The sequence below is a fragment of the Melospiza melodia genome, chromosome 16, assembly GCF_035770615.1.
Source record: "Melospiza melodia melodia isolate bMelMel2 chromosome 16, bMelMel2.pri, whole genome shotgun sequence".
In the NCBI taxonomy this organism is placed as follows: Eukaryota; Metazoa; Chordata; class Aves; order Passeriformes; family Passerellidae; genus Melospiza; species Melospiza melodia.
The window spans coordinates 19,857,695-19,874,995 of record NC_086209.1 but is presented as its reverse complement, the minus strand read 5'-3'; the positions used below and the strand labels follow the sequence as shown (position 1 = coordinate 19,874,995).

The window sequence follows — 17,301 nt, the reverse complement described above, 5'->3', positions numbered from 1 at the left end:
AGGTCCTTCTCAACAGGCACCCTGTGGGGGCAGAGCACCAACAAGCCATGTCCTGTGCCCTCTTAGAGACTTAAGGGAAAGGATGAAATGTTAGGGGAAAAAAGCCCCACATAGACCAGTAATTCCTCAACATAACATTCTTGCAGGAATTGTATTTTTTTAGTTATTGTAAAAATTTTAGTTTTTCTCAGAGTTGAAGTGTAGACAAGTTTCCTGAAAACTGATCTCTAATGATACTGAAAGTACTGCTGCAAAAAACCCTCTCCCACAATATATGAAAGAAAGCAAAGATAAAAGGATATTTACTCTTGCCTTATGCTTTATCTTAACATTTGTAAGTCTAAAAAGAATCCTGTGCACTTGATAAGCCCGGGGTTATGTAACAGAACACCTAAAGAAGCCTCTAAAGCCTCTGCCCTCTGCAGCACACCAGGAAAGGCAGAAAACTCCCAGCACAGTCCCACTGAACCAGGCACTTCAGTGCTGTGAACTGTGCCACTGACCACAGCCTGCTCACCACATCCCCCTTGCCAGGACACACTCCGACACCTTAAGGCCACTTCAGCAACTTTTAAATGCACATTTAACTAGAACCAACAGAGAGCCCTGGTTTAATCAATACAGCCAAACTGGGCTAATGAAGCACAAGAAAGGACACACACTGAAAGGATCACAGTTACTGCCTCCTTACTGGATATCTCATTCTGACACATTTAGTGGCATTTCAACATTTCCGCTAATTTCAGGAACTCTGTTTTCAGACACTATTCTTCCCTGCAGTTCACTGGGGCATCCATGAGGCTGGAAATCAATAAATAAAAAATATAAAAGTAATTTAAAAAACCAAACTATTATTCTCCAGTAAGTTTCTTTCCGAGCACTGCAGACAGAGGCAGGAATCCTTATCCAGGTACTGAACTTAATGACTTTCTGCTGCCCCTTAAAGGAAAAGTCACGCAACAAAATGCCAGGATACGCACACAATGCTGCTGATCCAAGCCTTTAACTTCCCCAGAGCCAGAGCCAAACCCCCAAGCGCTCTGCTACCTTTACTCCAGCCGGCTGCACGATGGACCCCCCGAGGATGCTGCCAGCATCACCGGGCACGGGTCCGTGCACGGTTAACCCCCGAGGATGCTGTGAGCATCACCGGGCACGGGTCCTGCACGGTTAACCCCCGAGGATGCTGCCAGCATCACCGGGCACGGGTCCGTGCACGGTTAACCCCCGAGGATGCTGCCAGCATCACCGGGCACGGGTCCTGCACGGTTAACCCCCGAGGATGCTGCCAGCATCACCGGGCACGGGTCCGTGCACGGTTAACCCCCCGAGGATGCTGCCAGCACCACCGGGCACGGGTCCTGCACGGTTAACCCCCGAGGATGCTGCCAGCATCACCGGGCACGGGTCCGTGCACGGTTAACCCCCCGAGGATGCTGCCAGCACCACCGGGCACGGATCCTGCACGGTTAACCCCCGAGGATGCTGCCAGCATCACCGGGCACGGGTCCGTGCATGGTTAACCCCCGAGGATGCTGCCAGCATCACCGGGCACGGGTCCGTGCGGGGCAGCTCCGTGCCGCGGCTTTCCTGCCCTGGGGGAGCAATGACGGAGCCGCTGCTGCTGCGGGCCGGGAGCCAGGGCAGCAGCGGTGCCGGCCGTACCCGGGGTGCCCAGTGGTACCCGGGGCACCTAGCAGTACCAGTGGTTCCACCGATACCCGGCGGTACCCAGCAATACCCAGCGGTACCAGCGGCCCCCGGCAACACCCAGCGGTACCCGCGGTACCCAGCGATATCTGGCGGTACCAGCGGTACCCAACGTTAGCCAGGGTACCCAGCGATACCCGGCGGTACCCGGCGGTACCCGCGGCCCCAGCGGCACCCAGCGCCCGGCCGCTCCCGCACGGGGATGCCGCCGCTGGCTCCCCCCGCGCCGCCGGAGCCCGAGCGCTGCGGGCCGTGCCCGGCCTGCCCCGGTGCCCCGCTGTCCCTCTGTCCCCCTGTGCCCGCAGCACCGGGCCCGCAGCCTTACCGCATCCCGGGCGGGCCGCCCGCCCCGCCGCGGGCCCGCCTCCGCCATGGCCCCGCAGGGATGCGGGGATGCTGCGGGAAGGGGATGCGGGGATGCAGGGATGCGGGGATGCAGGGATGCTGCCGAGCGCTGCCCGGCTCTCCCCGCTGCCGGGCCGGCACGCAGCGGTTCCGTTCGGCTCGGCTCGGCTCGGCTCGGTTCGGGCAGGCAGCAGCCCTGCCGGCTCCCGGCTGGCAGCCCCGCTCTCCTCCCCAGCGCCGGCTTTGCTTTTAAGGTGGAATGCCAAAAATCACGCTGCAGCCGCTCTCTGCTGGAGCATTGGCTCGCAGCTCTCAGCCTTCCCTTTCCCCCCGCCGCGATCTCCAAGGTGCCTTTCCAGCTGCTCGCGGTTCTGGGGGTGAACCGAGGAAGGATGCCCTGGCCAAAACCCGAGGCTTGCCCGGCATCACCTCCCACAGCGCTGCCAGCCTGCTCTGCCCAGGCAACCACAGACATACAGAAAGAGTTAAAACAAAAATCTGTACGGTGTGATAGAAAAATGTTCAAGATCAGATGCACAACCGCAGAGCTGCACTTGCATATACATATGCTGGAAAAAATAGGACACAGTCTGTGCTTTAAATTCAGCTTCATGGCACTCCTTTCCTCCAAAATCGTACAAAGATCAGAAAAGATTTTTTTTAAAAATTGCATCAGGGCTCATGATGTGTGACTGGGAAAAAAAATCAAGTCTTAAATTTTTGTCCTTACACCTCCTGGACACAGAGACAGCCATTTAGGACCTGACTGTGTGTTTAACACCATATTCCCAAGTCTTAAGATGCAGTGGACACAGGTTTCCTGCATCCCTCCTTGCACAGAGCACCTCCCACTCTCTGCATGGACAGCCCTGATACTGCAGGCAAAGTCACCTCTCCACATGGACACATGGCACAAACAGGGTGGCTGCCCAAATAATTTCATTTTCTTATTAAACACAAAACGAATGACACTTCTGTAGAAGCTACAAATTAGGACAGGATTTTTTCCCATTTGACACTTCCAGACTATGCAAAGCAAGTCCTTCGTCCTTAAAGGATGCTCTTGGTGTTAGCACCTGTTCAAACGCTGGCAGCAGGACTGAATTTTGATGATCACTTTAAAGAACTACTTTCTAAATGCTGCTTCTTCTCTAGTGGTATGGTAACCACACCTGCAAGTTCAGTTTCTGACATTCAGAAAAAGCAGAACCCAAAATACTCTTAGTGGGACCTCATTCCCACTGCAAAAGGGAACCCTCTCTGCCTCCTGGGGGCTGCTGAGCAGCAAACTGCCAGCACAGCCAGGCATTTTTAACACCAACTTCAGCTGTAGCAGCATCAATCACTTAAAATACCGTAAATCTAACTTTATCAGAACCAGGCAAGCATTTTCTGTCTCAGTACATCCCCTTCATCCCTTCCCAGATGGGCCAATGTCTTTAACCCCTCAATGACTGAGCAGAAACAAGCACAGCAATACTGCACCCAGAATACTCCCACTGACCCACCCCCATGGCACGGTGTGGCTGGGAAAGGATTTCTCTGTCAGCTCCCCATGCACCCATAAATGTGACTTTCCTACAGCTGCACACTCTGCTGTAAACCCAAGCTCTGGTGCCCAGACACAGAGCAATGCAGAATTGCACAACCCCCTTTGAGCTGTGTTCAGAACAGGAACCTGCCAATGCTTAATGCATGTCTGTACCACATCATTTAAAACACATTAATGCATCCATACACTTTAAAATTGATTTTTCCATCCATGCCCACATACAAATCCTGTGAAGCCTGTTTAAAGAACCTAAAACTTTCAGTCACCAACAATTAGGTAAAATAAACTAATAACAGTGTCAAGAAAGAACATATGTAGAGCAAAATTTTCCACCCATCAAAAGCAAAGAATATGGCACAAAACACATTTCAATGAGTGCAAAAGAGTATAAACCCCAGGAAATGCATCAAGCAAGCAAATGAACACACAAACAGCTCATTTATGCACACAAATTAATTACAGGGCCATAAAGCAAAGTGCTGCCTAGAGAGGAAGCAGGAGCAGCACTGCTCTGGTTCCCAGAGTTTTCTGAAGGAGGCACACAAAGGCAGAGTGACTAAGAGCAATCCACATTAAAGAGCACTTACTGCTATTTTCTGGAGAGTCGTTTTGACTGATGTCCATGTGTCCAGTCTTCTGTCCAGGATTAGGATAAATTTGGTGTCAGACTCATGCTGACTGCAAGATAAGAAAATACCAATAACCAGATAACGTTCCAAGAAAAGTGACTCTGTTCCCAAAAAAACCCAAAATCCAAGAACTCTGAATGCAAACCCCATTTTAGTATTTCTGAAATTCCCTTTGAAAAAAATTTCCCGAACGCCCAAACTCTTTCCAGTGGAGCTTAGCAACAGGACAAGGGGCAACAGGCACAAACTGAGCCCAGGGAATTCCATCTGAACATGAGGAAAACATCAGCACCATCCCTGCTAACCCCTGCGCTGGGCAAGGCAAACACAGGGGATTACTCAGAGGCAGCACGAGGCAGACAACACTTGGAAACTCTCTACAGGAAAGGGACAAAGGCACTGGAAGGCAGTGCAGGAGCCTTCATTCAGGGCACACCTTGCTGCTCTGCTCTGCGGCACTGCAGCCCTGACAGACCCGTTCCAGAGGAACTGGCAGTGGGGCTCAGAGGGAACAGGACTCCAATTCCCCCTGACTCACAACAGCAGCTGACTGAAGGCACCCTGTGCCACATCCTGTGGATCTGCAGCCTCACACCCACAGTGCAAAGGTTTCACTTGAACTCATTCCGCGGCTTTGAAGTAGAAGAAAAGAGCAGAGAAAATGAGCATCAGATTTTACATATGGGTCATACACAGAACACATGGAATAAAGTCTGAGCATGGTGAGTGACTTTTCAGCCAAAACCTTTATTTGCTTAGAATGGTTTGGGCAGTGTGAGACAGCTCTGCAGGTTTCTGTCTGCTCTGCTCATCCCCACCACGGGCTAAGTGACCGAGGCGGGTGGGAGCAGGCCAGAGGATCCTTTGGTTTGAGGCAAAAATAAAACCCTTGGGTTTTTCAGCACACTCTAAAATTTTAAAAGCTATGTCTCTGAGCTATAAAGAATAATTCCCAATTTCCCTGGTGTTCCCTAAGGGCCTGTAAGTGAAAAAAATAAGCTGTGTTTATACAGAACTGCTGTAATCATAATAAAACCTGAATGCAACCCCCAGAATGCAGAAAAGGCAGCCAGGCTGTAGTGCAGTGCCAGTTAAAAAAGCTGAAGTCATTAACTCAGGACAAGGTTATGCTCAGGGAGCACCTCTGAGCATGTTAATGGAATTTTATCAGTTCCCTTACAGAAACAGAGGGAAGTTCCCAGCAGTCTGACAGCCTTGACACCCACTGAGAGAAATCCGTCATTTACTCTAGGCCAGTGGAGAAAGTCTGGGACCATTTGCAACCCAGGCCTTGCAAGTTTATCCGATTTCCAGGCTGTGATGTACCTTTTAGAGCGACAATAAAAATAAATCAATGCTTTCTACCAAGGCTCTGAGGGCTCTTTGTCTGCATCCAGCAGCAGGAAGATGCAGACAGATAACCTGGGCAAGGATTGCTTTTCTCTGGGTGCTTCTTGTCACTTTTGGATGCACCAGACTGAAAATAAAGACCTGGGATGTTTTGCAGGACTTGAAATTGGACCCTGGAGGCTGCAGCTGTGAGATTGAGCACAGCCCTGAGAGGGTCCCTGGTGCTGGTGGGATCAGAGCACCAGGACCCGCCCAATGCTGAAATCCAGGGATATTTACAGGCACCAGCACCTCCACTGTGCCACTGCTCTGTGTCACAGCCCTCAGCACTCTGCACCTCACTCCAGCCTGCAGCAAACACCAAAGCCTGTCCAAACACCAAAGCCTGTCCAGTCACCAACAAGCTGTGAGTCAGAGAGAACAGAACAGCACAGAAGAGGATGTGACATTTCAGCAGGAAGGGACCCACAGTGATAACCTGTCCAGGTGTCTGAGCAGGCTGACCAAAGCCAGGAGATGTGTTCAGGGCATTGTCCAAATGCCCCCTGAACCCTGACAGCTTGGGGAACCAATGGCATCTCCAGGGAAACTGTTCTGGTGTTTGACACCCCCTCAGCAATAAATGCTTCCCAATGCCTGCTCCAAACCTGCCCTGGCAGCTTTGCACCACTGGAGCTGGATGAGCACAGAACACAAAGTGGGCACCCATTGCTCCTTCTCCCTTCCAGCTCAGGCACACAGGCACCTCCTGCAGCTGCCTCCTGCCTGCAGCAGTTCCCAGGAACACCCAAAATTCACTTGCCTGCAGAGCCACCTTCCTCCTGGCTCTGCCCTGAGGAGCAGCCTCCAGCATCCATCTCCTTTATCCAGCAGTGATTTCCAGGAGAAGGGTGCCCCATGAATTCACCCAAAATACTCCAAACCATTCAGCCTGCCCAAACACCACAAAGCTGCCGGCCCTGAGGTGTTCCCAGGCTGCACAGGCAGGGCACCATCAGCTCCTTGGCAGGGGTGTGTGGTTTTCATCTGCCCTGCACAGCCAGGTAAGCAGGTGTGGGTGGGGAAATGAAATACCACCTAACTGATATATGGGGAAATGAAATACCACCCAACCCTGATATTTGGGGAAATGAAACACCTCTGGCAGGGAAATATTTCCCTCTCTTAGGGGCTTTCTGGCCAAAGTCTGACTGCAACCCCACGACGTGATGCTGCTGGGGGATGTGCACCCAGGGCTGGCACAGTGATGCTGGCCTGGGCCCCCGAGCCCTGCAGGCCCCAGGTGCTGGGCAGCACATGCTCCTGAGCTGGTCAGACACGGGGCAGGCTGCTGTGGGGGCAGGAGGAGCAGAGCAGGATGATCAAAGGGCTTTTACTGAAACATGCTGAACGTGTTTGAGTCACCAGCGAGCTCGCAGCTCTCATTAGTCTCTGGATTGAGTCTGACCCATTCCAGGGACAGCAGGAGTGCTCATCATGCTAATGCCAGGGTGGGATGAGGAGCCTTGGAGAGCCAGCCAGAGCTGGGAAGGGCAGATGCACACACCAGGGCTGCCTGCACAGGGTGAACACACCTGGCAGGGTCCTGGGTCCTGTTCCTGCTGGCCAGGAGCCCTGAACCCTCAGAGTCCATCAAAAAGAGGGCAGAGGAGCCAGAGGCTCCTTTTTGGGTTTTGTTTTTTGAACAGAGGTGCCTGAACACTCCACACTTCTTGCAAAGCAGCTGCTGGTGGGAAGCTCCCATCCAGCTGCTGCCAGCCTGCTCTCCCTGCAGGACAGAATTTGCCAAAACAGGCATTATTCCAGAAAATGAAGGACTCCAGGTAACTGAGTCACCAGGCTGAGCAGCAGGAATGGGAGGGCCATTAATGCAGCCCACAGCCCTGTGTGGGGCACGGGCAGTGCCAGCAGCTCAGCCCTGGCACACGGGCAGGCAATGGGAGCTGCTGCTCCCTGCTGAGCCATCAGCTGCCACAGGGACCCCAAAGGCTTTGTTCTGGAATTAGTCTCTTCCTCTGGCTCCATTTCTCTTTTTCCACAGCAGTGACTCCCTATTTGTACACGCCAAAACATTATTTTGCAGTGCCATGCTATATTTAAGCAGTGACACACGCCAAAGCTTGAGGAAAGCTTGTTGCTAATTAGAAACTTAATCAAGTAAATGCGCGGTACATTCCAGCTGCCAGGTCACAGGGATGATGCCCACTCCTTCCCTGCAGCTCCTGGCACACACAACACCTGGACACTGTAAGGGCTGGCACCCCTGTCCTGCTCTGGGAGCTGAGGGAGCCCTCACCCACCCTGGGGTACCTGCAGAGCCCTGCCCGAGGCAGGCAGGACCCCCTGTGCCCACCCAGGGCTGGCACTGCTCCTGCCTGGGCACTGAGGTCAGGCAGGTGAGCACTCTGTGCCCCTGTGCCCACCCAGGGCTGGCACTGCTCCTGCCTGGGCACTGAGGACGGGCAGGTGAGCACTCTGTGCCCACCCAGAGCAGGGCTGAGCTCCTACCTGGGCACTGCAGTCAGGCAGGTGAGCACTCTGTACCCACCCAGGGCTGGCACTGCTCCTGCCTGGGCACTGAGGTCAGGCAGGAGAGCACTCTGTACCCACCCAGGGCTAACAGGAGCTCCTGCCTGGGCACTGAGGTCAGGCAGGTGAGCACTCTGTACCCACCCAGGGCTGGCACTGCTCCTACCTGGGCACTGAGGTCAGGTAGCTGAGCACTCTGTACCCACCCAGGGCTGGCACTGCTCCTGCCTGGGCACTGAGGTCAGGCAGGTGAGCACTCTGTGCCCACCCAGGGCTGGCACTGCTCCTACCTGGGCACTGAGGTCAGGTAGCTGAGCACTCTGGCCACGCTCTCCTCGGGCACCTGGTTGAAGCCAGCGTTGTCAGGCAGGGTGATGATCCAGGCCTTGTCCTTGCCCCTTCCACCTGCAAACACACAGGGCTGGAGGCTGCGCTGGCACTGCTGAGGGGCACCAGCAGCTCAGGGCACTCACTGCCCCTGGCACGGGGCTTTCACAGCACCGGGGCAGCCAAACAAAGCCAAGTCTGCCTCTGAGCCCAGCTCACAGGTGCTGGAACAAATGCATTCAGCACCAGCATTTCCTTCATCCACTGAGTGTGCTTTACACAGCACAGCACAAGAAATCAGAAACACGAGGGCAAACACACACACTGCTCTGGAGCCTACAGAAATGCATTTCACAGCAAAGGGCTTGTAATGCATGGGGCGCTGGCAGTCAGAATGTTTTACAGTGGCACGAGACAGAAACCCAATCTGCTGTTCCAAAGGGCCCCCATGATTTATTAACAGCATTTCTCGTGGCACTGGGTACCACCTGGTGGCTAACAGCCTGTGGGAAGCATCACTGACAAACAGCAAGAACTTTCTCTGGAGTATTTCACTACCACAGGGGAAAAGGGACCCTGAAGATGTTCTGTACTCACCAGACAGAAAGGCAAACTCCTTCATCAGATCATCACTGATGTCCTTTGCACAGATGGGTATTGCAGTTTCTGGAGAAAGGGAAAAGCAGCAATCAAAATAAAGCACAAACCCAAAGCAAACACATTTATCAATGAGTTAATCCAAAGGTGGAACTTCCCTAAACTACACATGAAATTGTGTAATAAAGGATATATAGACCTTAGAGATGTTATTTCTCATGTTTCTAATGACTGCAGCAGGGTGAAAGCCACCAATCAGCAGCAGATGCATTGCACCAAATGCACCGAGGGAGCACTGCCCTCCCCTCGATACCCACCCCCAGTGCAATGTTTGCATTTTGCAGTCAGCAATGCCACTGCCTGCATCACCGAGCCCCCAGTGCCTCCAGCCCTGGCCAGGCATGGGCTGAGCCCCTGCTGGGAGCTGCAGCCCTGGGCCAGGCTGGGACAGCCCTTAATGCTGCACAAACAGCTCCTAAAGCAGGCGTTCACCTGGCACGGGGCCGTGGCAGAGGCTGCTGTTCCTAGGCTCAGTTATTAGATTTCCTCCTAATTAAATCATGGCAGAGCTGTTGCAATGGCACATTGAGCACCAGCATCATTCAGAGGCAATGGAGCACAGCACAACAACACACACAAGCTCACCTCTCCCTGGGAGAAGGGAACAAAGCCCACACTGACCAAACCCCACAGGAGCTTACAGCCGGCAGACATTTTCCTGGATTATCTATAAATGGAATGACAGCTAAAAATCAAATATCCTTGTTCCTGCAAATAAATGTTTTGAAGCACATCTATACAGATTAAAGTCCTTGGGCTTTCTGATAATCAAATTTTGAACACTGATTATTTCCCAGAGTTGGTCCTAGGGAATAATCTCTGGCTGTTTTAGATCAGACAGGCGGCATACTTCAGCACACTCCAGCATAATCAATATTTGCTCTATTTCCCTGTTCTCAAAAGCTTTCTGGTCACTTCTCCTTCATCTGCAGGGCTTCCAGGCCTGCTCTGGCTGTGGGTGCTGCAGCCCAGGTGCGTTTGGGGCTTTCTGTGCCTCCCAAATTCCCCAGCCAGGGCTGCTCTCTGCCCTTCCAGCCACACACACTGCTGGGTTCCCTCCTGCAGATAAAAACTGGATTGTTGCTTGTTGAGCATGAAGCCCCAGCCCCACTGGCTTCTACAGAAACATTCTTGATTTTAACAGGCCCTAGAATTGCTCTTGGTGAGGAAGAAGTTTGTCTTGCAAAGATATTTCAAATATTTGTCTCTCATTCAACCTCTTCACCCAGCTTGAGGACAAGCAGCAGCAAGAGATTTCTCCTCTATTTGCTGATTCCTTTTTTCACCAGGTCAATGGTTTCTTACTGATAAAATTCACATTTAACAACTTAATGAGCTCCAACGCACGTACCAGATGACACCAAACGTGCGTGCCATTGAAAGCACAGGACACGAGCCCACGCTGTGCCCATGTGTTTGTCACAAACCAGCGTGGGCTGCCTGGTCCCCAGGCCCCAAAGCCCCCCCTGGCCGCCCCCAAAGCCCCCCTGGCCTGGGCTGGGACCCCAGAGCAGCCCCAGCCCCAGGCTGGCAGCAAAGGAGGGCTGGGCTCTGGGCTGGGCTCTGCACGGCTGTCACTGCTATCTGCACTGAGGCTGCTCAGGAAACAGGCTGCAGAAAGGGAGCCTTTAAAAACCTTTAAACCTTTAAAAACCATCGTTTAAAGGTTTCACAAGGCACCGAGAGCCCTGAGAGCCCTGCCAAGGTGCAGGAGGGGTTTGTGCCCATCCTGTGGGACAGCCCAACAGGACACGGAGCAGGATGTGCCCAGGGCAAGGCCAGGCACAACAAGAGCCTGATTGTGACCAGAGCCACTCCTTGGGCAGCTCACCCACCCTGGCACCCGCCCTGTGCCAGCCACTGAGCCCAGCCTGAGGGCAAACACTGGGAACCAAGGGCTGGCACCAGCCCCGAGAGCACCCTGCTATCCCCGGCTGTCAGTCTGTCCAGCCAGGACAGGACACTGCTGGGCTGCTGTCAGTCTGTCTGTCCAGCCAGGACAGGACACTGCTGGGCTGCTGTCAGTCTGTCTGTCCAGCCAGGACAGGACACTGCTGGGCTGCTGTCAGTCTGTCTGTCCTGCTCAGAACAGGACACTCTGCTGTCAGTCTGTCCTGGCCAGCACAGGACACTGCTGGGCTGCTGTCAGTCTGTCTGTCCAGCCAGGACAGGACACTGCTGGGCTGCTGTCAGTCTGTCTGTCCCGCCAGGACAGGACACTCTGCTGTCAGTCTGTCCAGCCAGGACAGGACACTCTGCTGTCAGTCTGTCCTGCTCAGAACAGGACACTCTGCTGTCAGTCTGTCCCGGCCAGCACAGGACACTCTGCTGTCAGTCTGTCCAGCCAGCACAGGACACTCTGCTGTCAGTCTGTCCAGCCAGCACAGGACACTCTGCTGTCAGTCTGTCCAGCCAGCACAGGACACTCTGCTGTCAGTCTGTCCCGGCCAGCACAGGACACTCTGCTGTCAGTCTGTCCTGGCCAGCACAGGACACTCTGCTGTCAGTCTGTCCTGGCCAGCACAGGACACTCTGCTGTCAGTCTGTCCTGGCCAGCACAGGACACTCTGCTGTCAGTCTGTCCAGCCAGCACAGGACACTCTGCTGTCAGTCTGTCCAGCCAGCACAGGACACTCTGCTGTCAGTCTGTCCTGGCCAGCACAGGACACTCTGCTGTCAGTCTGTCCCGCCAGCACAGGACACTCTGCTGTCAGTCTGTCCTGGCCAGCACAGGACGCTCTCCCTGGCACAGGCAGAGCAGGTGCTCACACAGCCCTGGGAGGGGCTGGCACACACAGGTGGCACGAGGCTGCTGAGATGGACACAGCCCACGGCACGTGTGGCACACAGCAGCTCCCTGTGCTCCTGCACGCAGCCTGCTCTGCCCACAAGGTGACTCGGGAACCTGCTCTGGGCACAGCCAAGGTCCTGGGGCTGCTTCCTGCAGGTGAGAGCCAACTCTTGGGTAGCCAGGAGCAAACTGGCTTCAGGTGCCCACCTGGGACAGAACAGGCAGTGCCAGCAGGGCTGGCAAAGGGCCATGGGCACCCTGATGCCAAGGGCAGGGAGGACCCTGCAGCCCCCAGCCTGCTGCAGGTGCCCATGGTGTGTCAGACTGGCTAAACCCTGCTGAACACCCTGCTGCAGGTGCCCATGGCTGTGTCAGACTGGCACCCAGGGCAGTGCTGAACCCTGCTGCAGGTGCCCATGGCTGTGTCAGACTGGCACCCAGGGCAGTGATAAATACCTGCTGAACACCCTGCTGCAGGTGCCCATGGCTCTGTGTGTGTGTCAGACTGGCACCCAGGGCAGTGCTGAACCCTGCTGCAGGTGCCCATGGCTCTGTGTGTGGCACTGGCACCCAGGGCAGTGATAAATACCTGCTGAACCCTGCTGCAGGTGCTGGTCCAACCTGGGCACGGGGCAGAACCATGGAATTCCCTGGGATTCCAGCCGGTGTGCCATTCCCCGTGCCAAGTGGGGACACAAAAGCCACACTACAATATTTATGGCAGAAAGCCTGAACGCCTGTGAGTGCTGCAAGGGCCTTTGTCCCCACTGGGGACAGCTCCCTCCCCTCTGTGGCCAGGGGCTCACCTGCCCATCCCCTGCCCATCCCCAGCCTGCAGGCACTGCTGCCTGCCCACAGCCAGCCCACAGCAGCTCTCCTCCCAGGGAAAGGCCAGCAATGAGCTTTATAAATGGCTGTCCGATGGGAGATGTGATGGGCTGATCCTGAGGGGGATGGCCCCTGCAAGGCCTGGAGTCCTGCACATCAAATCCCACCACATCAGTCCATCCCTAGGAGCGACGGCTTGGTCACCTCACCAGGCTCAAGCACACCCTAAATTCTCTCTTCTCAGACTGGGGGGATTTTTAAGGAACAGCTCACTCTATTTCCAAGCTCCTTCTCTCCCTTGTCCCCAAGCACCTGCTCCAACACAGCGTGGGCAGCAGCAGCAGATGGTTCCATCTTCTGACCCAGGGCTGAGCCTCTCCTGTGAGCCCTTTTGGGGCTCATGTGCCTGAGAGCTTCAGACACATCCCCACTCCCAGCCTGGGCTATGCTCCCCAAGAACCACACAGCCAAAAAGGGAGAGCTCCTGAAAAACCACAACGACCTTTCCAAAAGGCTTCGATTTAGACGTGCTGGGGATAAGAGGAAAAAGGCAAAAAAAAAAGGTGCTGTGAAAGGAAAAGAAGACAAGAAACAGAAAATGTTAACTGGGTGCAATTCAGGTTTGAGGAACATCACCCAGGCAGTGCGAGTGACCCAAGGAAGAGTGTCCCCATGGGACAGCCCAATGCCACCCTCCAGCAGGAGCCTGTGCCCAAACAGGGTGGCACCACCACACCCAGTGTGCACTGAGCCATGCAGGAGGAGGAGGAGGAGGAAGAGGAGGAGGAGGACGAGGAGGAAGATGAGGAAGAGGAGGAAGGGGAGGGAGTTCAGGGGAGGTTAGAAGATCCCCTCTGCTGGAGACCATGGAGTTTTGGGGCCTGGGGGTGGTGGGGAGGGAATCTCTTGCAATTTATATTTAGCAGCTGAGAAACCGGGGAAGCTTTGCTAAGAAAAGGTGAAGCGAAAGCAAATTAGGCAGCACCAGGGCTTAGCTGTTGCCTCCTGCTATGCTGTGATGTTTCCATGGCCAATCAGAGAAACCCCGCTCTGATATCACACCAAAGGAAGCACAAATTGGGAAGATAAAAGCCAGCTCCATCATACATGAATTCACGTCAGCTGCGAGAAATGCAATAAAAGGTTCCCAACACCGCCTCTTTTGGATTCAGCCTCAGTGTGGGAGCTGAGAAAATCTAGTTTCCTGCATTTCTAACATGTAACAGCCCCAATGTACTTTGGTTTTCTCCTTTTTCCAGTTCCAGTCACTCCTCCCTCACCAAAGAGAGCATGCCTGTGTTTGCCATCAGCAGCTGGGCTGCCCTGCCAGCTGTGCAGGCAGAGGCACATTCAGCATCTGCCAGCAGCACACACCTTCCCAGTGCACACAACCAGCCCCCAGACCAGAGCCACGCAGCACAAAACACTCCAAAACCCAATAAAAATGTACAGACATCAGTAACCTCCCCATCGTCATTGAGCACCATGCAAACGCTGATTTTTCAGAGAAATTCCAGCACAAAGTAACTCCTGGGAGATATTTCAGCAGTAAATCCTGGGCCCCATTGGCTGCCTGGAGAAGCTGAAGTTCACCGAGGACACTGGAACAATTTCTTTCACAGCTGACACAGCCAGGAAACTAAACCATGCAGCCAGGTTCCCCCAACGGCATCACATGGAAACTCTACTGTAGAGCAAGGGAAAATAAACACAAATTTTCCTGAACTGAAAGTGGAAATGCCCAACTCTGGCATTCTCTCACTAAGAAAAAGCACATTTGCAGATGCAGCTGATCTGTTCCTGTGCAATGGAAAGGGAGGTGGGGAGGGCACTGCTGGTGCTTGCTGCTGCGCCAGCCCTGTTTGCCCTGACAGACACCCCAGAGCAGCAGGATAACCGTGCTGGGCGAGGGAACAGCTCTGCCCAGGGCATCCTGACTCACCCCTGCCCTCAAACCAACCCAGCGTGGCCTGGGAGCAAAAAGGGATGCAGAAAACAAGGCAGCACTGCCACCAACACTCCTCACCCTGCCTCCCCTGGCACTGCCCAGCGTGAGGGAGGCTGGCACAGAGCAGGCTGAGCAGGGCCCTGTGCCCAGCACACGTCCCCAGAGCCCCTGTCACAGCGACACGGGGCTGGTCTGTGCCTGGTTGGGGCTGGCTTGGGGCTCCAGGACTCCCCTGCAAGTCCCACCTGCCCAAACCTGCACTAACAGAGGCTCTCACAACCAGGGCAGCGTCCCAGCTCTGACCCCCATCCCGGCACTCTGTGTCTCCAAGCATCCTCTCGTTCAGTGGCAAACAGAGCTCTTTGGGGAACTCTTTCTTTCCCCCACCGTGTTTTACACCTCGGTTGCTCTCTCCCACGCAGCCCTGCTGTCGCTTCACTTTTGTCCTGGTACATGAATGATAACCATTAAAGTGGTTGTAGAAATGTGCAGTGGGGAGAGGAAGCACATCCCACGTACTACTGGGTGCTCCAGACTCCTCCTGCTCGTGGGCCACCCGAGGGCCTGGGTGGTGCCAGCCCAGGGCTGTCGGGGCTCTGCCATGCTCTGGGGGAGCCCGAGACATCCTAGAGATGGGAATGCCCACAAAGGGCTTGGGACTTTCACTGGCTTCTATCCAAGGCAGGTACGGGTGAATCACCTTCTACTAAAAACAGCCAACAGGTTTCCAGAACTGCTGCATGTAGGGAAATGGTTAAAACACGGTCCCAGATCAGCCTGAACACCCAGAAATTGGCAATAAGGGAAAAAAGCTTCTGATTTATTTTTAATCTCATGATTTGGAGGGCCTTACTCAACTTCGTCTCTTTGTCAACGTTTTATTTTCAGAACCTGCGTGGATGCCAAATCATGGGTCCGGATCCTGCAGCTATAACCACACAAGTGTGCCTTTGTGGGGGTACTTTGGCTCTGTATGACCATTTCACAAAGGTCATCTGCCAGAAGCTGGTTGGGAGGGAGGGCCCATGCTCAGAAGAAACCCACAGCCTGCTTTCACCTGGTTCTCAGTGCACAGCTCACAGCAAACGGGCACCACTGTGTGCCCACGGCCGTGGCACCAGCTCCTGCTGCAGCAGCACATGGGGCTGTTCCATGCCACAGCAGCACAGGGAGCATTTAACCACATCCATGCTGTTCCATGCCACAGCAGCACAGGGAGCATTTAACCACATCCATGCTGTTCTGTTCCACACCAACAGCAGCACAATGAGCATTTAACCACATCCATGCTGTTCTGTTCCACACCAACAGCGGCACAGGGAGCATTTAACCACATCCATGCTGTTCCACACCAACAGCAGCACAGGGAGCATTTAACCACATCCATGCTGTTCTGTTCCATGCCACAGCAGCACAGGGAGCATTTAACCACATCCATGCTGTTCCACACCAACAGCAGCATGAGGAGCATTTAACCACATCCATGCTGTTCCACACCAACAGCGGCACAGGGAGCATTTAACCACATCCATGCTGTTCCACACCAACAGCGGCACAGGGAGCATTTAACCACATCCATGCTGTTCCACACCAACAGCAGCACAGGGAGCATTTAACCACATCCATGCTGTTCCATGCCACAGCAGCATGAGGAGCATTTAACCACATCCATGCTGTTCCATGCCACAGCAGCACAGGGAGCATTTAACCACATCCATGCTGTTCCACACCAACAGCAGCACAGGGAGCATTTAACCACATCCATGCTGTTCCACACCAACAGCAGCATGAGGAGCATTTAACCACATCCATGCTGTTCCACGCCACAGCAGCACAGGGAGCATTTAACCCCATCCATTCCAGCAGCCCCCTTTGCTAACTGACCATGACACCCCTGCCCACAGCACCTGCCCCATTTCAGGGTGCAGGGAGAGAAACAGGGCAGGTGGGCAGGGCAGGCAGAGCTGCAGGTGCTGTGGCACCACCTCAGAGGGGCACGGACACAGCAGCTCTGGGAAGCAGGTGGCACCTTGGCAGAGCCCTCACCTGTGACCCACCCCTGACAGATTCCTCCTGCACCCCAGCTGTGCCTTGCAAAGATGGCAAGAAGGCTGGCACTAGACAGGGAGCCTTTTTAGGGTCAGTGTGTCTTTTCTGTAATCAGCAGAGCTGCAAGCACTCCACCAGCTGCAAACAGGAGTGATGGCTCTGCCTGCTGCCACTCCTGCCAAGGTGGGCATCCTCCAGAGAGCCTGGAGCCACCCGAGGGGGTCCTTCCCCTCCTGGTTTGGGAAAGACCTCACTGCAAAAACACCTGTAACTCCCCTCACTGCAAGAACACCTGTAACTCCCCTCATTGCAAGAACACCTGTAACTCCACTCACTGCAAAAACACCTGTAACTCCACTCACTGCCAAAACACCTGTAACTCCCCTCGGGAAAACAGGAAAATAATGAAAAAGTGAGGGCTCCACACAACTTCTGAGCAGATCACCGTCCACCAAAGGAAACATCACTGAGGAAGCCACGGCCCGAGATAAGGGATCAGACTGCATCTGCTTCTCACGTTCAGGGTGTGCCGGCACAGCAGCCGAGCGGCTTCGGTACAACGCTGCACTCCCGACACAGCCGGGCG

At 54.3% G+C, this 17,301-nt stretch overlaps 1 protein-coding gene across 3 annotated transcripts in view; it reads right to left on the bottom strand.

Annotated features, from left to right (window-relative positions):
• Positions 1 to 17,301, bottom strand: part of MCF2 (MCF.2 cell line derived transforming sequence) — a 50,008-nt gene that overhangs the window by 32,013 nt on the left and 694 nt on the right. For all 3 annotated transcript variants that reach the window (XM_063170865.1, XM_063170866.1, XM_063170867.1), the window contains exons 2-4: positions 9,040 to 9,108; positions 8,406 to 8,520; positions 4,195 to 4,285 (exon numbers count right to left, since the gene is read on the bottom strand). In XM_063170865.1, coding sequence (XP_063026935.1) covers positions 4,195 to 4,285; positions 8,406 to 8,520; positions 9,040 to 9,108 — 275 coding nt within the window. The remainder of the gene's footprint in view (positions 1 to 4,194; positions 4,286 to 8,405; positions 8,521 to 9,039; positions 9,109 to 17,301) is intronic.